The following is an 18164-nucleotide window of genomic DNA, read 5'->3' as shown; positions in this document are numbered from 1 at the left end:
TATTGGCCATATATACACACACACACACACACCCCCCCCCTATATCTTTAAAACAATGCGACGAATGCTCTATGTGACAGTCTGTTGCCTGGTTATGGGAATTCCAAAGCTCCCTGGTCACCCTACCATAGCTCCCATGAATAGGGAAAAGAATGGTGGTCACATAAAATCAGCATCTTGAGGCTTGGATTCCCTTCCACGGGTGAAAGAAACCCATTTAAATGTAAAGAGGGAAAGAGCGCGAGACCAATTAGGATGGAAAAATCAAGAGGCAGGTAGTCATCACACAAGACCTCCATTCTCATACAATTATGAGCAGACAGGCTAAAGGTCTCCACTCGGGTAGGGGCAGGGCATAACAACTAGAGAGAAGACCACCCAAAAGGCAGGACTAGCCAGATCCAAGTCCCACATTAGAACTAGAAGCCATCCGGTATGTGGTCCAGCAGCCAATCCCTAACCAACTGCCTTAGTAATACATTGGAGCCCCTTTTTTACCAGAGAAGCTGGAAGACAAGGCCAGGGTGTGGTAGGCAGAGAGAGGACTGCCTATGGGGAGGGACAAGGCAATCAGGGCTATTTAGTCATTCCCAGGGTTCGCGCCCAAGAGTCACCAAAGACCTCTTAACTAGAGAAAGAAGCTGGAACTTAGTGCCAAAGCCCGATAAAAGCCCACCAGTCGGTTGGGGTATTAGTTTAGAGAAGGAGCTAGAAGAGACATATAGAGCAGATTGGTGAGCAAGGAAAGTCGAGAAATTAGACTGAAAGAGAGACCTTACGGGAAGATGGAAGTGGTTGAAGAATGTAAGGAAAAGCTTGATGCTAGTGAGTAGGCTGGGAAGGATTATGAAGCACGTAAGGAGGAGGTTGGTGATAGCGAGGAAGAGTTAAGAAAACATCAGGAGGAGTAATGAAGCGTGTCTAGAAGAGGTTGTTGACAGCAAGGAGGAGGTTGGCGACAGCAGGGGGGAGGACAGCAAAGAACATGAGAAGGTGGATGGAAAACATCAGGAGGATGTTGGAGAGCATAAGGAGGCAGTAGAGGGTGGTGTATTTTTCTGACGTTGGTGAGCAGAGTTAGGGGAAGAAGCTGGGAAAGAAGAGGAGGGAAAGGAGATATCTGGAGGTTTTAAGGAGTAGGCCGGAGAACACAAGGAGGTGATTGAAGAAATTCAGGAGGAGGTGCGCAAGGAGCTCTGATAAATAGCCAGATGAGTTATGTTCCAGAAGGCCTAGATTGCTCTAAGCAGGAGTTGCAGGCTGGAGGGGGCACAATCATATGGCAGTGAGCTTACTTGAGGATTGGAGGGGACCAAGACCAAAGGAGGAGGTCCGGAGATCTCGGCCTCTAGGTAGTAGCAAAAACCCTCCGCTATGGCTCTGTCTAAGACTAGGAGACCATTCCCCCCCCATCCCCCATCATATCAAATATGTAAGGGAGAGGGAGTCTGGTTAAGCTCTGGGGAAGTCAACCCCAATTTTTGTCTGCTGCCCGTAAGCAGACGTTCTACCTCCACTCCTACTTTTTGAAGAAAACAAATGACTGCTGCAATCGCACTAAGTCGGAGGAACTTGAACCAAGCCAGAAACCAAAGGTGAAGAGAGTTAGGCCACAAAAAGACACACAAGAGTAATACTGAGACTCTATTGGAGTGTAGACGACCCAGAGAGAAAAGCAAAAGTGTTTTTAAAGCCATGTAGCCCATAACTAACTAAAGAGAAAAAGGGTTCCCACAATGGCAAGGAAGGGAGGATTGCTTGGGAATCCTTAAACTCCAACTGCTGAACAAAGAGAAAGGGATTAGGGAAGGAGAAATCTAGCCAAGGTGTCCTTTCCACAAGACTAAAGAGAAAAGGGAATTGTGGCAAAGTCTCCAAAAATGTAGCAAGATTATTTATTATTAGTGGGTTAACCGTGAGACCTTTTTCTTTAATAAAAGGAGTTCCTAAAAGATTTGCGTCTGGCCTGTTTGTTGATCCCCGTTAACTACATGAAACTTTGCAACATTTATGATACATTGATTCATATTATTGATTAACAACTATGTCAATATTCAGGAAATATTGCAAGATGTGTTGCCACCATAATTGTGGATATAATCACAGCACACAACATCAGGACTGCAACAGATTGTGTTCATGAAGTAAATATAACAGTGTTGTTAATGATGTTCCAAAGTGCAGAGAGTCATCCAAAAAAGACATGTGTGCAGGCAATAAGCAAGCCCCAACCCCCTGTAGAGAAAGATCACATATGTTAATGTTATGAACTATAGAAATGCTGTTCCAAATTTGTTAAAAAATACTTTGAAAGTATCAGTTAACCAAAACACACCCCAATGTTCCTGCATACATTTCCTATGTTTCAAGTTCTACCTGTATTCCTATACCCAAAAATGTGGGCAAATAATTTGTGACTTTTGCCTGAATTGTAAGCTTTTTTATTTTTATTTTATATGCACACGCATTTGGTAAAAATAACAATTGGTTAAAAAGGGATTAGACCATGACATTCTGCCAACCATGTAACAATTATCCGAAGCTGTAAGCATGTTTGAGCAGTTAAATAATACATTATTCATTTTGTTTTAGCCTTTTAGAGTTTTTCATAAAGTTTAAAAATAGGAACCAGAATGCGTAAGGTCCATGGCAGGACATAGTTGTGGGAGATAATCTCTCCTTCATATTCTAGATGGAGGACAAACCGTAGTGCCAGTATTTACAACCAGATCATTAATCATGCGCATAAATCCAGGGTTAGAAATGTACACTAGATTATTTACCAGGTTTTGAGAGTAGGACTGCTGAACAAAGACCGACTCCTTAATTGAATATTGGGAAACAGGGCCCAGGGGAATTCAAGGAAATCTCAACATTTTCAGCTAACAGTACTTCTGCTAAGATTCTATAAGCCAGTAGACATGAGAAGAGGAATGGATAGCAAGAAAATCCATAGGTTTCCTGGGAAACAATGGCTTCTTGTACACCAAGGTGGTGTGGATTGTGTTTGGGAACTTTGTGACATATCAAATTGAAATAAGGCTGGGAATCAGCAGTCTACGAAACATCACGTCTAGGTCATCACAAAACACCAACATGTTTATTGGTGGTCGTCCATGGATATAAAAATAAATGGCGTGAAAATATATTGAGTAAGAGTTGCGTGACAAAACCTTGGACACGCCAACTTGACTGATACCAGCAAATGTTCCCAAGACTAATAGTGTAAATTAGTGTTGAACATATGGACCTTCTGCATACGTTAAATGGAAGAACAACACAATGGCCATACGTAAAAGTATGGAGATACAAAGACTTGATTTCCTTACACAAATATTCCAAAGTCATATATACAAACGATGGGGTCATGCATTTTGACAGAAACTGAAGACTTTGCTGAAGAGCACACTATAGAACATCCAAGAACGGAATCATTCAACCTGCAATCACATGGTTTGGTTGAAAGAATGATTAAGTAGACATTGCCAATAACTTGCCACAATCAAATAAAGGGTATGGCTGTATAGGTCAACTAACCCAGATCCTTTAAGTACTCTCCATTTGTCACAATGAATGGGAGAATCGCTGTAAATAATGTCATGCCTGTGAGTGGTGGATGTTCATACTAAGCACTTCCACATTCAGGCTGCACAGACACAGTGCTATCTTTTGTTCAAGAAGGACCAGCCCACCAATGTAGCTTGCAGTGATTGTGTAAAGATTGAGAAGTAGTCTCATACCACAACATTCTTATCACGGTTTACCCATATGCCCATTATTCCATCTGCTTTCTGCCCCTTTCGCGCATGCAGTTCAGTTTCTCCTTTTTTGGGGGATTTCTCTACATGTGGGATAAACGCCTGTATATCTCCCCGGTTACGCAAAGTGGTAAGAAAATGCTACAGTAAAATGATTTGGTTCGGATTAGTGAACACGAGTTCCAAGAAACAATGAATCAGCATAATGTGAGCCAAAAGAAGTCCAGAATTGGCAAGGAAACACAGGATGGTTGCATGACGGTACACAATGGATCATCAAAGGTGTTGTGAAATGTGCCACAAAGAACAAGGCTCATTCAGTGACCACCATGATGTGTAAACTTAATATCGGCCCGCTACTTCGAGAATATGTTTGATCCAAGTCATTGTTATAGCTAGGGGAAAGAGAACACAAGGACAGGAAAAAGAATACAGAAGGCATAAACCTATACTCTGCACTGAGATGAGGGTAGTGCATGCAGAAAGACTTGAGGAGGGACAATTAGTGTGCATAGATTTAGACAACACATGTACTAGTGGAGCTAGGTCTAGCAAGGACATCTGAAAGACATTGAACATATTTCCTGATGAAGAACTATGTGGCATTATCCATGACTCCGTGGGTAGAAATCACTCAGGGACACAGACACTCATGCCATTGCGGAGTCCCACAGTAACATGAATAAGTGACTATAATTGATGGCAATGAGTCGTGGAGAATCAGGTTCTTTCTGTGCCTCGCAAAGATGACTACTGTGCCTAGGCACATTTGAGACTACTCATGAGGAGAACCGGATTTTAGGAAGAAATGTAATATCCGAGGTTGAAAACAAGTCAGTTTTTTGGACTCTCCAAAAGGACTCTTGAAAATAGTAATAATGGGTCCCAATTTAGAAATGGTATTTTTTTTAAATGTACTATCACAGATCAATCTATACCGGTGTGCAATTACATTAACATGGATGTAATTTATTGCGATATTGCGATGGTACATCTGAAGAGAGTATGGCAGTGAATGTGGAATGTCGGGATAATGAAGCTTGCGTTGAAATGAACTGCCCCAGAACGACAAGCGATTAGATTTTGGATACAATTACACTGGCTTTATTATATATTGAATAGTTATAAAAATAACTATTTTTGTAAACATGAGCCCATGTGCATTACTAAGGACATGTATGTTGGCATTTGAGATAACAGTCTGATTAAAATAAGGGAAATAATTGTTGTTACCTTAAGGGAATAGATATATTAGGCATTTCCTATTAACCACTGCTGCACGTAGCTGCTAACCCCAAAGGTGCCATTTTATGCACCCGGGAATCCAGTTGTAATCTTTACAAAGGTATGCTCATTTAACAAGATGTGATATATAGTGATAGTAGTCGCAGAACACATTTGTTTCTTGAATTCCACCATCACCTCTGGTAGCTAGTACTTGAAATCTCTATCAGTGATAAACTATTAGAATCTTACCAAGATAAATCATTTACAAATGCTTTAACCAAGAAGTTACCGGGAGATCAACCATGCCGCCAAACATCTCCACATTGTAAAGGCTACTCTGCCTAATAAGGTATACCTATGTTTCCTGCTGCGTGTGTCACTGTTACTTCAACACCCTCTTATGAAAGACAAGCAGGGCACACATTTGCTTACTGAAAATTATATAAGAAGGGTCGATGTTAAAACTGTCCTGCAAATAGCACAAATTAAGGAATCCTCCAAACTTCACATTGGATCCAGAAGAGACTAGTACTTTCAAGATGGCATTTTTCATTTTAATAAGGTCTAATACTTTTCTGAAAAAGGGTAGATTTTCCCCATTATTTCCTTTTCTGCTCCACCTCTGCCCGGCACTTGGAAACAGCATTGTGGTAATTTGGCAGGTTACCAAAAAAAAAAAAAGCCTAAGATTAATATTTTCAAACAAAGTAGCTGTGCTACATCTGTAGTAAAACAGAAGCGCTAGAGATTTCTTTGACTGGGGAAACTTTGAATACTTACGGCTGTGACAAATTGCCTGCTCCTAGTTGGATTTACAGTGGTCTTTTCTGGGAGAGTTGGAGAAGTGCTTGCTGAAGGAGGATTATCCCTGGTATTAGATGAGTCTTCACTTCCAAAGGGTTCCACAGGAAGCTGTGCCAGAACAGGATACACAGAACTGCTGAAACCACAAGCACTCTCACCAGATGTGCACCGAGAGGATTCCGAACTCCCGGTCACTGTAAGAATGAACATTTAGTTAAATATTCTATTTTGTACTTCTGCACTGCCCGCAATGTATCATATTAATGTACAGAAAAGGAAATGACAATATATAATTCAAAGAGAACACAGGTGCTAATGAAGTATATTAATTATTTCTTGTAAAAAGCCCAGACTTTTGGTATCCAATAATAACAGCCCCAGAAAAACATCATCAATAACAAATACAGAGACAGAGATTTAGCAGCCGCTGGTAAACCGGTGAAAAAACTTAAAACACGGTCTTCAAGCAGTGCTGTAATTGCCTGAACTGGCATAGTCCTGTAACCAATAGTGGAGGCAGCTTTTGGAGCCAAGTTGGTGGGCGGCTTCGAGGGCACACTAACGTTTTCAACGATTCAAGGTGTCATGGACAGCAAGTGTACATTTGTAATGGGGAAACATTAACATTTAGCCTGAACTACCAAGCGTAATGAGGGAACTTCAGTAATGTATGGAATGTGGGTGTGGTGGGGGTTATTACCCCCCCCTGGAACATTTTTTAAATGTGTTGAAAACGTGAATAATTTTTGGGAAAAATATCATGGCACAACATTATATACAATTTGCTCTCTAGCGTGGCACATGAAAATAATCCTGTAGATGCTAAGTCACCAACATTGCATAGGACCATTTTACAACATTTGCATGACAACATTGTTCACTTCATATGCCAGCATTGCCACTGCAAGCCAATTTCATGCAGCATTGCCCAAAATATATGCCAAAATTGCTACTGTAGATCACTTTGGTATTGCAGCCACATTCTATGCCAGTATGGTCTCTGCAAATCACTTTGATGAGGCTGTAGCCGCAATTTATTTCAGTATGATCACTATAAATCACTTAAACGAAGCTGCAGCCACAGTCTGTGCCAGTATGGTCCCCAGAAATCGCTACAAAACTAAAGAAGCTATACTGTGGTAACTGTTGAAAGCAACCCTAGTGAATGTTATTAATACATCCCAAAAATGACATTGTCCAAACAAAAGAACCTATCATTGCCACAATTAACTTTCATGGTGAAACCCTCCTCCAACAAAGGCATACATGCATCAACTTTGAGCGCACACACTCGCACAAACATACATGCATGCATGCAACCATATTCAAACTCTTGCACACATTGCAATACATTGAAAAACGCAGTCATACAAATGTTTTCCATTGGTTTAACCTACCTTCAAGTTCACACGCTGATGCTTCATTGGTTTTCTCAGTCTGGGTGGGGAAATCGCAGCACTCATGAAAATGGCATGTGCCCTGGCAGGCTCCAGCGGGCTTACCTAGCAACCAGTGGGTTGCAGATTGCAGTGCCTGAACCGGTGGGGCACCCAGCTAACATCTGAACTTATTTTGTTTAAGTTAGTGTTATTTTGTAAGGCCAGCCCAGTGGGAGGCAGGCAGTTAGGGAACTGGCAAGGAGAGGCCCAAAGGTGCGAGGCCCTCCCAGCTCTGCCACTGTTCCTAAACTCACTCTTTAATCCTGGACCTCGCCTGGCATCCTAAAAATAACGCTTACCTAGCGTGCCTAATACTTGTACTGCCCAAGGAATGGACAGATCTACTTATACATGTTCTGTAGTGAGAACAACACTGGCATGAGCATGGCAAACCTCATGTGCAGCTCTGCATGCAGGAAAATGCTCCATTATTAAAAGCATTCTGTATTTGGGAAAGGTCCTTTCAATGTGAAAACATGCTTGACGTGTCAACTACGGATAAAACAAGGCGTGGCACTTGCTTGGTACTGGGTGCACAGCAGAATTAGGGTCAAGCGTTTCCAAGATGAATCTGGAATGGCTCCCAATTGGTAGGAGGCTTCATGGAAAAGCTGCAACAAAGTTCCATCTACCATTTTATTTCTCGATGACACTTCTTGAAAGTGTGACGTAGCAGATGGTTCTGCTCAATGAAACCTGTTATTAGGGTTGTATTCTTTTGGTCTTGTACCTACTTCGGACATGCCCTATGTTGACACGTCACTGTGTGCCACTGAGTAAAATAGTACATCAATACAAGTTTCCCATAGAGCAGTTGATTTCTCCCCAGACCCTAAAGCCAATACAGGAACTGAGATCAGTCGTTTCCCATAGAAAATTAATTAAAAGAACAAACTTGCGGAATGTGCAATCAGCTGGTGTCTATGTGTGTTGCACAACCTCCGTTTGATTAATTAACACAAATAACCTTCTTCTGCTAAACACAAGACAACAACTATTTTAGGATTCTGCACATTGTAAAAGAATTGATCAGTTAAGTGCCCTCAGGAAATGGGGACATATTTGAGTGAATGGGTTGTTTTCTGGTGACAAACTACAAGAATAGTCAAAGTCATGAGCCACATAGGAAAGAAGACGATTGGCGTTTGGTGTCCCGTCATTTTTTCGAAAGCAAAACTTCCGAATGCAATTTTTGAGAATACATTTTTTCTAATAGTCATTTTTTTGACTAGTCATTCTTCCGAAAAAAAAATCGAATATGGTATCTAAATGCAGGTATTCGTGCAGGGTTGGGGCTTGGGTTAGTTTAAGGGTTACATTGGGTGGTTACATTAAGGTTAGGGCTTAGGGTTGGGTTTAGGGTTGGGGCTAGGGTTAGTTTAGGGGTTACATTAGGGTTAGGGTTGGGGCTAGGGTTAGTTTAGGTGTTAAAATAGGGTTAGGGTTGGGGGTTGAAGGGGTGGCGTGGGGGTTGGGGGTAACCTCCCCAATATACACAAAAACTTTCAAACGTAACAAGGGGCTGGCAGTGCTGAAATTTCAGCACTGGACAGCTCCATGTAACATTTTAAGGTTACAAAAAAAGCATTGAAATGCTACTTTCAACATGTAAAAGTGCAATTCTATTGAAACCAGTCCATGTCTATTGTCGACGGATTGGTTTCGATAAAAATGCACTTTTGCATGTTAAAAATAGCATGTCAAAGCTTTTGTTTTCGAAACTTTTGTTTCGAAACTTTAGTGATTCGAAAATTTTGTTTAGAAACAATCACTATAAACCTTGGTGTCTTAATTCAGATGTGTTGCGCCAAAGACAGAGGACAGCATTCTTGAAATGACAAAGCTTTGCAAAAAATACTAATAAGGATCTCGTTTTTTGCACACATTATTAATTATGCCAAAGGTGCCCTACTGTAGAAAAGGACAGACAATGCATGAGCAATTCAGTATCCAGTCATTTTATCGGAAACAAAACAGAGTGGTACATAAGAGTGGACAATAACACCGAAAACACTGAAAAGTGTAAATAAATACATAAAGGGTAGTTGGGTAAGGGGTTAAAATGGGTCGGGATGGGGTTACTTTAAAAGGGTGGAAAAAAGGAGAGCTTGGGGTTGGGGGGAGTGAAACTCCAAATATATATATTTTTTTTAAATCCTGTTTTCCAGCGTTTTGTCCACAATTAAATGTACCGCTTTGTCATTGTGGTCGGTAAGATCACATATAACCGAGCAATTCCACTCTGGAAAACCCCCAGAGGCTCTAGACACTAAAATAGAGGGCATTTTACCTTCACCTGGGCTAAGAGTGTTAGTAGCAAAAAGCTGCAAAATGTATATCAGGGGCATTTCTTCTAATGTATTTTAATGCACCCCGAGCCCCTGAAAATGTTCTGCCTACTGTTGAAAGAAATGGTTGCTATTTGGTTTATCTCGGCATTAAATCCGATAATATGTATAGTTAAGTTTCCAAATCAGTTCGTAAATGCCTAAAGAAAGAATCGTACCTACCTGACACAGACCAGGGAAAGGTCTCGCAGGACACTCGGTTTCGGGGAGATGAAAGCAGAGCAGAGCCCCTGCAGACTGCCCTCAAACACTCCCAAAATGAAATCCAAGAGTGTTTGGGGGTTCCCTTTTCAGGTACCAAAACTGCTGTCCTCTCTTTCCTGTAGGCCTGCCTCTCTCCACATGAAAGACACCACTAAGAGTCGCACTTCGCAGAAGATCGAGGAACGGGTGCAGGATAAGGGGCATCTATCTTTGGAGATCTCCTCCGCTGTGTCCACATCCCACGGTCAGATTGCTAATGCCCGGAGATTCGGCGTCCCGGAGGTCGCATGGGTGTTGGCCCTTCAGCAGCACCACCACCACCACCACATAAAAGCCATTATTTTCCAAGAGATCAGAAAACTAAAATCGAAGTCTTCATGAGTAGTTGAAGAATCGTAGGCAGAGAAATACATTAAGTCAGCACCCATGCAGGTCCACCCCGGGAACAATGCATTCATGCCTGTGCTGGTGTACAACCTTATTTTAGGATCACAGGAGACCTAGAGGAAAATGACCAGCCCGAGACTATTTGAACTCAAAGATTTAAACATTAGGGCATGTTCTGCTGCGATGAAGTAACATTAAATCCGATAATGCAAATTACAGCACTTAGAAGCAGGATGACTATTGCATGAAGTGCTATTTAAGAACAAAAAATAGAATATGGCATGAACTCCCAAGACAAAAAATGCTCTGAAAATGTTTCAATCAAATAGAAAACATCAATTGGAAAGACAATATTATTTCTCTTTTTAGAGATGGACTCCAAAATTTGGGAGGAAATGCAAAATTTATGAGAGTTACAAAGGCAAGGAAACGAAAAAAATGTAAAAAGAATGCAAGGCTCAAACAGAGAAGTGACTATCAGGAATAATACAAGATTTGTATAGTCATGCATGTGGCTTCCCAGGTGAACTTCCCAACAGTCTTATAAAGTGAGGGTTCCTCTGGGCAGTCATCTTCGCCATGGCTTTGCTATCCCAATTATTATGACCAGGAAAGATTTATTCCTTAGCAAAGGCTACAGTCATTGTCAAGACTAGTCAAGTCAAACAACTAGATGCTCGGTTTCTCGAAGCAATGGGCAGGGCTGCCCTGCATCTGCAGTGTTTGCACTACCCGTGGAGCCTCGCGCCCAGATGATTCACCTGGGCAGGGCTTTTTCTCCTTTGCGGTTTCAAGGTCATGAAATGGCAGGGATCGCACTATAGGCAAACGGCACAGCCATCTATTCTAAAGTCCATATTCTGGTAAATTCTAGAATACAGTGATGTGTGCAGGAATTTGGGCTCTTGTTATAGGACACATCTCACTAAAACACAGCGGGGTCCTAAATTGCCCAGTATATACTGGCCCCTCAACAGTAGAACACATTTAGAAATACAATTCTACATTGATTGCCATCCCATCTTGGATAAAAACGACTGTTTTCACAAAATCACATCCTTCATGAACAGACAGGCTATTCTACCTATCTCCATTCTGGAAGGCATGAGGGGGCAGAAATTAGAGCTAGACACAAGGTGGTTGAGTTGTTGGTTAACGACATCTTTATTAAATAAAAATGGGTTGGGAGAACGCCTCTCCGGCCCTATACTAAAGAGGAACTTCCCTACCTAGAAAAAACAAAGTATCTGTCTGTGATAGCATGTCAGTAACTGAAAAGCCGCCCTTGTATCCATAATGTCCCATCCTGACCCACACACTATAAACAACATGTGCAAGGAAATGTCTTAACTTCATGCTAGGATTCTTAAACAGGATGGCAGAAATAGCTCTTCAGACAACAGTTCCTTTGTATCTTCACTGGACTCGCAGAGTTCTTGCTCAACCAAAAAGGTCTGTAACAGTCTGGTGTACTCGCCTGCCAGGTATCTTGATATAATTAAAACTGCCTCATGTACTCACCTGCCATGTCTTCTAATACGTTGAACAGTTCTTTAATAGAACTTCATCTGCCTGGGATATTCGCCTGCCAGGACTTATGTGTTTTACAGTTCTTTAGCTCTACCACAATAGTATACTGTGAGGCGCTTGTTATATCTATCAATGGTAAGATTTACTCAGACTTGCTCAAACTTCTCTCCCACATTAGCATCTCATGCATCTGTAATTAAATGGGGTTTGCCTTTGTACTTTGCCTTAACTGCATTCAAACAAACTGTCTTTTCTGCATTAGCAATCTCGTACGATTCAATCACTTGTTGGTGCGCCTGTCGGAACGCCCCGTGGTCCTCGGTTGCATTGGGCAGGCTCACCGGCTTCTTCTACAGTTCCTGATGATACTCACTCCTCTGCGGTGCAGTTCCTAGTGTGCAGACTTTCCTCCAGCATCCTGCGGGGCTCCAAGGTCACACGCAAGCTTCCCTCTTCAGCCCAGGTGGGAGAACATCATCTCAACGAGCGTGCCAACCTCCAGGAGCTCCTGTGCGGCTCCCAGCTTCTCCAGTGCCCTTCCTGCTTGCTTCATGATGTCTCTCCTCCTGTCCCAGCGACCTTCTTCATTTCACCAACCTCGTTGGTGTTCTTTGAATTCCGGAGCCCAAGCACAGATGGTAACATTTCTTACTGCACTGCTCGACTCCATAGTGCGGTTGCCATGTTTAAATGTCGCACTCATTGAAAGTTTGGAAAATCAACTAGTCTGCATGTTGTACTTCGAGATCCTGTCACTTTGCACAAACTCCTTTGTCCTCTTCGTCTCAGTAACTCGGTGATTACGGGCATTGGAGTCCATTTGGACTTTTAACTATCAGATGGTTTTCACATAAAGGTACATCAGAAACAAAAGGTTATGTGTGAGTTGTGGGTTTTTGGGTCAAAAGTGGGGACCTGACTGGGTAATTTTATTCATGGAAATTACTTGGAATTTATATATCTATATATTAGTAAGCTACGTAGTGAAAGGGGGGTGGTAGTGAAGGTGGGAATGGGGGAACCACCTGCATGAAAAAAATTTAAAAAAGTAATTTCCACGAAGTAAATTACCAAGAAGTGGAAACGACATGGAACCATCAATGTGAACCATTATAGCTCACAGATTGGTTTGTATACCCTGCAGATTTTTCAGAATGCTACCGGCAGCAGAGAGCATACCCAAAGGCACATTGCCTGTGAAAGCCCAGGCTGATTTATTTATTAAAAACTTCTATATCATATGCTTTCAAGAGTGAGGCAGATTATACTAGCCTTATAGACCTTACCCTCAGACCGTAACTAGGGTTATGAGCCTATACACCTAGTGAAACTCTCTTGCTGCACTCTGGCCTGTAAATCGGTCTTCAGGTCACACAACATCCGCTACAGCCCTCAGACCAGGTCTATAAAGCTTAAATATAAACAAATTATTTAAATTTGCCAGAGAACTAACCAACTAACAATCTGCAATCACTGGAGCAGTCTCCCCCAAATCCCCTCCCCCAGAACCATTTATTTTTCCATCTCCCTGGTGAGTGGAAACATCATGTGAAGACCTTATCCTTCCACCTCAATCAGTCAGTGTACATATGAACTTGAATTATCGGAAATGTCCCAAAACCCTAACAATTGCGACAGCCAAAATGTCTGACTTATTTTTTAAACACCCCCTTTAAACTACATAAATATGTTGGGGGGGTATGGGATATTATAGTAATATGGTGGGGCTGCGGGGGTCTCCCCTGCATATCTATGTGGTGTAGAGGTGGTTTAATTAAAAAAAATAAAATTAAAAAAAAAATAAAATCAGCATTTTCGGCCGTCACAATTATATGTGGTCGCAGTGATCACATAGATCCGAATTATCTCATGTTAACACAGTGAGAAGTTCATAATGACTTGTCATTCTTCTGTTCCCTATTATATTTGTTACATAGTATAAACGGGCTTTAAAATATCTTGTTAGGGGGCTGGGTGTTATTTGTAAGATTATAACACTTTTCCTGGATGTGGTTGCTTCAACAATTTAAGAGCCTCTCCAGAAGCTTGGTCCCACAATAGCTCATTCTGCTGCCCTTTCTCCTGGGCACCGATTCCTCCTAGTTGCCACCCTTTTGCTCCAAGGTCTCTTACACTCTTCTCCTCTGTGTTCTTCCCCAGTAAGTGTTACTTCTGCATCCCCAGTTTGTGTCGTCTTTACCTTCCCCTTCCTTTTAATGCTTTTTGCCACCTCCTCCGCAAAGCTCTTGTCCACCTCATACCCTTGTAATCTTCTCCCACTCTTCTTACTGAAAGATTCTCTCTGCATACTCTCTCCCCGGTCTTCTCCCCTCCTGCAACTCAATGTTCCTACTCACCTCTGCCCCTCCCTCCTCGACCTCAATTATGCACTATCCTTCACCTCGCTTCTACCCTGGATTCCCACATTGGTCAGCCTCTCCATTTTATGCTTGTGCTGGGTTGCCCCTGAGGCTCCCGATTGCTAGATCAGCCTCACCAGTATTAACGTTGTGAGTGAGCCCTATGGTTGGAGAGCACACTATGGGAATACAGATTTCTCAGCGATCACCTGATGAGGGTCACAAGCGGCTTTGCTGTCTGAGATTAGCCTTCACCATAGCAGCGGGTCTCTAGAGTGCAAAGCTCCTTTGAAAATTTCGTGGGTTTGCAAGTGATGCCTTGCCTCACACTGGTCCCCATGAACACCGGTAGACAAGGTTTATGCAGATGCATTCATATGAATTTTTTTTTCCAGATCATTGCCCTGAGCTCTATGGAAAACCGGTGTGGTGGGCTTGTGGCCCAATGGAGCTGGTCTGTCTCATCCCTTTGGGTTTGCAAACATGTCTTTGTAGAAATGATAGCAAGTCCTTTCAAATATGTAGAAGTGCCTTTTTGCTAAGGGGACACAGCACGTCCTTTCTGAGAAGGGCAAGCGACTTGCTCCCCCAATGGGCACATCAAGCTCTGTCTTCACACCAGGCAAAGAAAATGTGCAGTTTTTAGGGTGGCTAAAACAAAGAAGAGCATGGATGACTGTGGCACCACTGTGGAGGTCCTCTAGGGCTACTTTATGGTGCAGGTGGTGGTCCCTGGTTCCCAAGATCTCAAGTCCCATTCTTTAGACTAGAGAATGAGATGTTTTCACAATGCCAACTTTCTTTTCTAACCACCTAACCCATACCTCTGTCTATACTTCCCTGATGCTCTTTGCAGCCTTGACATTAAGATTTACACTTTTATTTGAACAATATAGTGATCGTCACCTTGGCAACCTAGCAGTATAACAATCCTAGAAGAATGATGGTCTTAGCTGTTGGGTTACCCAAGCACTACAGCCAGTCCATTTTTTAATATCAGTTTGCAGCATCCATGCCAAAACTCCCACAATGGCTTAAAATTCTACTAGACCTGCAAGCCGAGTAACTTAGTTTGCGTACTCGACCTAAGAGAAACGCATGTGAAACATGGAAACGGATGAAAAAAAAGTAAATGTCTTTTCTGTAGAATTGTGCATGTCACCACAAATCCACTTTGTTTGGCACACTGCTGCCACCCAGAGGCCAGTCATGCACAGTGAAACTTTTGACATTTACTGCAACCAAAGTAAATGCTAAATTGAAGTTGCTAACATCCCCTGTAAATGGTACTCGGCCCACATAAGATATACTTGAGTAGGCCAGTGAACAAATAGACGACCTACAAATGGAGGCAAAACATTAGGAAAAAAGGAAATTTGACGGGACAGCATTCTTACGTATAATTGCTAACCTCTGAAACAACATGCCCAAAGAAATTAGACGCACAGAAGACCACATCACCTTCAGGAACCGACTCAAAACCTGGCTATTCAATAGATAATGACAACTGCAAAGGGACACCGGCAGTGGTCGAAGTAAGCGGGAGCGGTGCTCCTCTACTTTTTTCAATTACGTTTTACAGCTCCTATACTTTTATTTTAAAAAGAAACTGTTCCGGAATGGTTTAGTTTTAAAATAAAAGTGTAGGAAGAAGTTGGAACTTGCACTTTCAGTGCAGTGCACTGGATGTTTCCTTAAATAAACAGCAGGTGCACGTGTTTGGTGGTTTGTATTGTGTGTGTGAGGGCGCGTGGAGATGGTTTGTGGGGAGTGGGTGCCGGCCAGCAGGGAACATAGTTCCACTACTTCTTTTCATACACCTCGATCACTGGACACCGGCAGCAATAACATCTCAGACAAACTGAGGACCTGGCTAGATACCATCAAGCGGCAACCAAATAATCACACCAGAGGCTCCAACAAACCATCAGACTTACTAACCCACTCCCACTTCCTGCTCCTCCAACATAACCAACGCCACTACACCAGACCTTGGGCTAGCCACACTACACAAACAAACCAAGAATCAATGCTATGTTCACACCCATCATCTCAGAGATGCTGGAAGCACACTTAGAGTGAACCACCCCACACAGCCCATGAAACAACGCAAGTGCACACGAAGACACCAGATAGTCTTATAGCTACGGCTATTCGTGACTCTGGATCCCTCATGGACATTATCTAACCAGTACGCACAACCACAACACACTAACACAAACACTATCACACACTCGATGCACTGAATCTCAACCATACGGTTACAACACACTGAGCCTCCCACACCAACTCTCACACGCAAAACAACACTCACAGATGCCACTTCCTCCTGGTTCTGAACGTATCCTCTCATCCTACCCTCACTAACCACCCCACCCCATCTCTTGCAGAACCACACAAGCGCCTGGAGACTGCCCCTGGGTGTTAGCGGTGCGCAGAATAAATAAGCATAACATAATCTAGCAGAAAAGTAGTCATTTCACCCTTTATGCAGGCTGACCATTATGCTGCGTACTCTAATCAAGAAAGTGGCACTTACTCATGGACGGCTGGCTGCCGGTCTCCTGCTCATCTTCTTCAATGCAAGTTCCAATATCATAAGACCATTGGTAGAAAGGTGAACCAGGCAAGCCCGCATAAGATGGGCTGGAGTACACATGTAAATTCAGGGATCCCAGAAGAGAAGAGGATGAGTGGCTGCTTGATGAAGACGTGCTGCTGTTGGAGATCGTCGAGTGCGGCCTCTTAAACGTCATGCCGTGATCAAATGATGAAACAGCAACTGATGCTCGGGATCTTGATTCTGCACAAAATAGTACAATAAACGTGAATAGTAAATTGTGAATGTTCTTTTTTAATTCAAACTGTTATGTCAATTATAGATGCATCTACACGTTGTTTGAAAATGTACCAATTAAACAACGTTTAACTGAGCATAAATAAATGAGTGAAACCTAAATGATGATTGAATGTATTGTGCAATGTACAAAGCCTGCAGACCCCACATTTCCAAGAACCTCTCACCAGTCACTGATTACTCCATTCAATCCTACTGCACTTTTCCCCCCTGGAGTTCCAACCTCCTGCATTTCTCATAGTTCACATCCAGGCATCCTCTGCTACTCCTGCATCATAACTTGTTATCTCTGGGGTGCTCCATTAAATACAGCACTCTCTTGCTTCCCAGCTAGGTTTATGCTGTATAAATCTCCTGCATACATATTGAGGAGAAAACCTAATATAGCTTCTTTGTGGGAAAAACTCATATGCACACGTGGCATCTTCCTATTCACAGTTCGTATTGCCAATTAAACTATTAAACTGACACACTGAATTAGAGGGGATAAAAAGCCTTTCAAATCTGTATGGCATAATCACCAAAGTGGGGCAACCAGTGTAAGCTTAGAGTAAATAACTTGCATCCATAGAATCCTCAGGTTTCTTCACTGATGTGCATGCTGCATGTTTGAGAAGAGTTTCCATCTCTGTAAGCAGCAATTGTTTCACTGATTCAATGAAGTCTCAGAACTGGGAGTTAAAATATCTATACTGCTAGCTTACTCCATCTGGCTGCTACTGCTGTCCCCTACACCCACACCTAGAATACCATCTAGCTTTTAATTTTCTAATGGATTGCATCTTCCCAGAGATTCCTCATGTTAGATATATTTGTATCCTGTCAACAGCAGTAGGCAGCGCTCCATCATTGGCGTCGATGACTTAACGGGTTACCATCCGGACGTGACGATCGTATAAATAGCAGGCACCATGCGTCCATTTTCCTGCGTGCACAGCACACACCCTCAGAACGGTTTGACTTGCATCAGCAATTCTTTTTTACTAACCTTATACCTTTTTGAGATGAAATTACAATGTCTACACCGAAGACAGTTTAAGAGATGTGCGGACTGGGACTCGAAGATGGCTCAAAATCGACTATCACAGATCGGCACAGGATTTATCTCTGGTGCCTCGGCAAAGATGATGAAGTTGTCGAACACGGTTCCTGTCAATTGATAACCAGTAAGACCCTGAAAGAGAGAGGAGGTCAAAGCTCGCCCTAGGTCGGTCGGTTTCAAGATCTAAGTCTTCTACACCTGTGAAAAG

At 42.5% G+C, this 18164-nt stretch overlaps 1 protein-coding gene across 4 annotated transcripts in view; it reads right to left on the bottom strand.

Annotated features, from left to right (window-relative positions):
* The window catches only part of PLEKHG4B (pleckstrin homology and RhoGEF domain containing G4B), a 646071-nt gene that overhangs the window by 14822 nt on the left and 613085 nt on the right, over nt 1–18164 (bottom strand). For all 4 annotated transcript variants that reach the window (XM_069620594.1, XM_069620595.1, XM_069620596.1 and 1 more), the window contains 2 exons: nt 16597–16860; nt 5766–5983 (listed from right to left, as the gene is read on the bottom strand). In XM_069620594.1, the coding sequence (XP_069476695.1) occupies nt 5766–5983; nt 16597–16860 (482 nt within the window). The remainder of the gene's footprint in view (nt 1–5765; nt 5984–16596; nt 16861–18164) is intronic.

This window comes from Ambystoma mexicanum, chromosome 5q (assembly GCF_040938575.1).
Source record: "Ambystoma mexicanum isolate Mex_15411 chromosome 5q, UKY_AmexF1_1, whole genome shotgun sequence".
Lineage (NCBI taxonomy): Eukaryota > Metazoa > Chordata > Amphibia > Caudata > Ambystomatidae > Ambystoma > Ambystoma mexicanum.
This window is presented reverse-complemented; position numbering and strand designations above follow the sequence as displayed.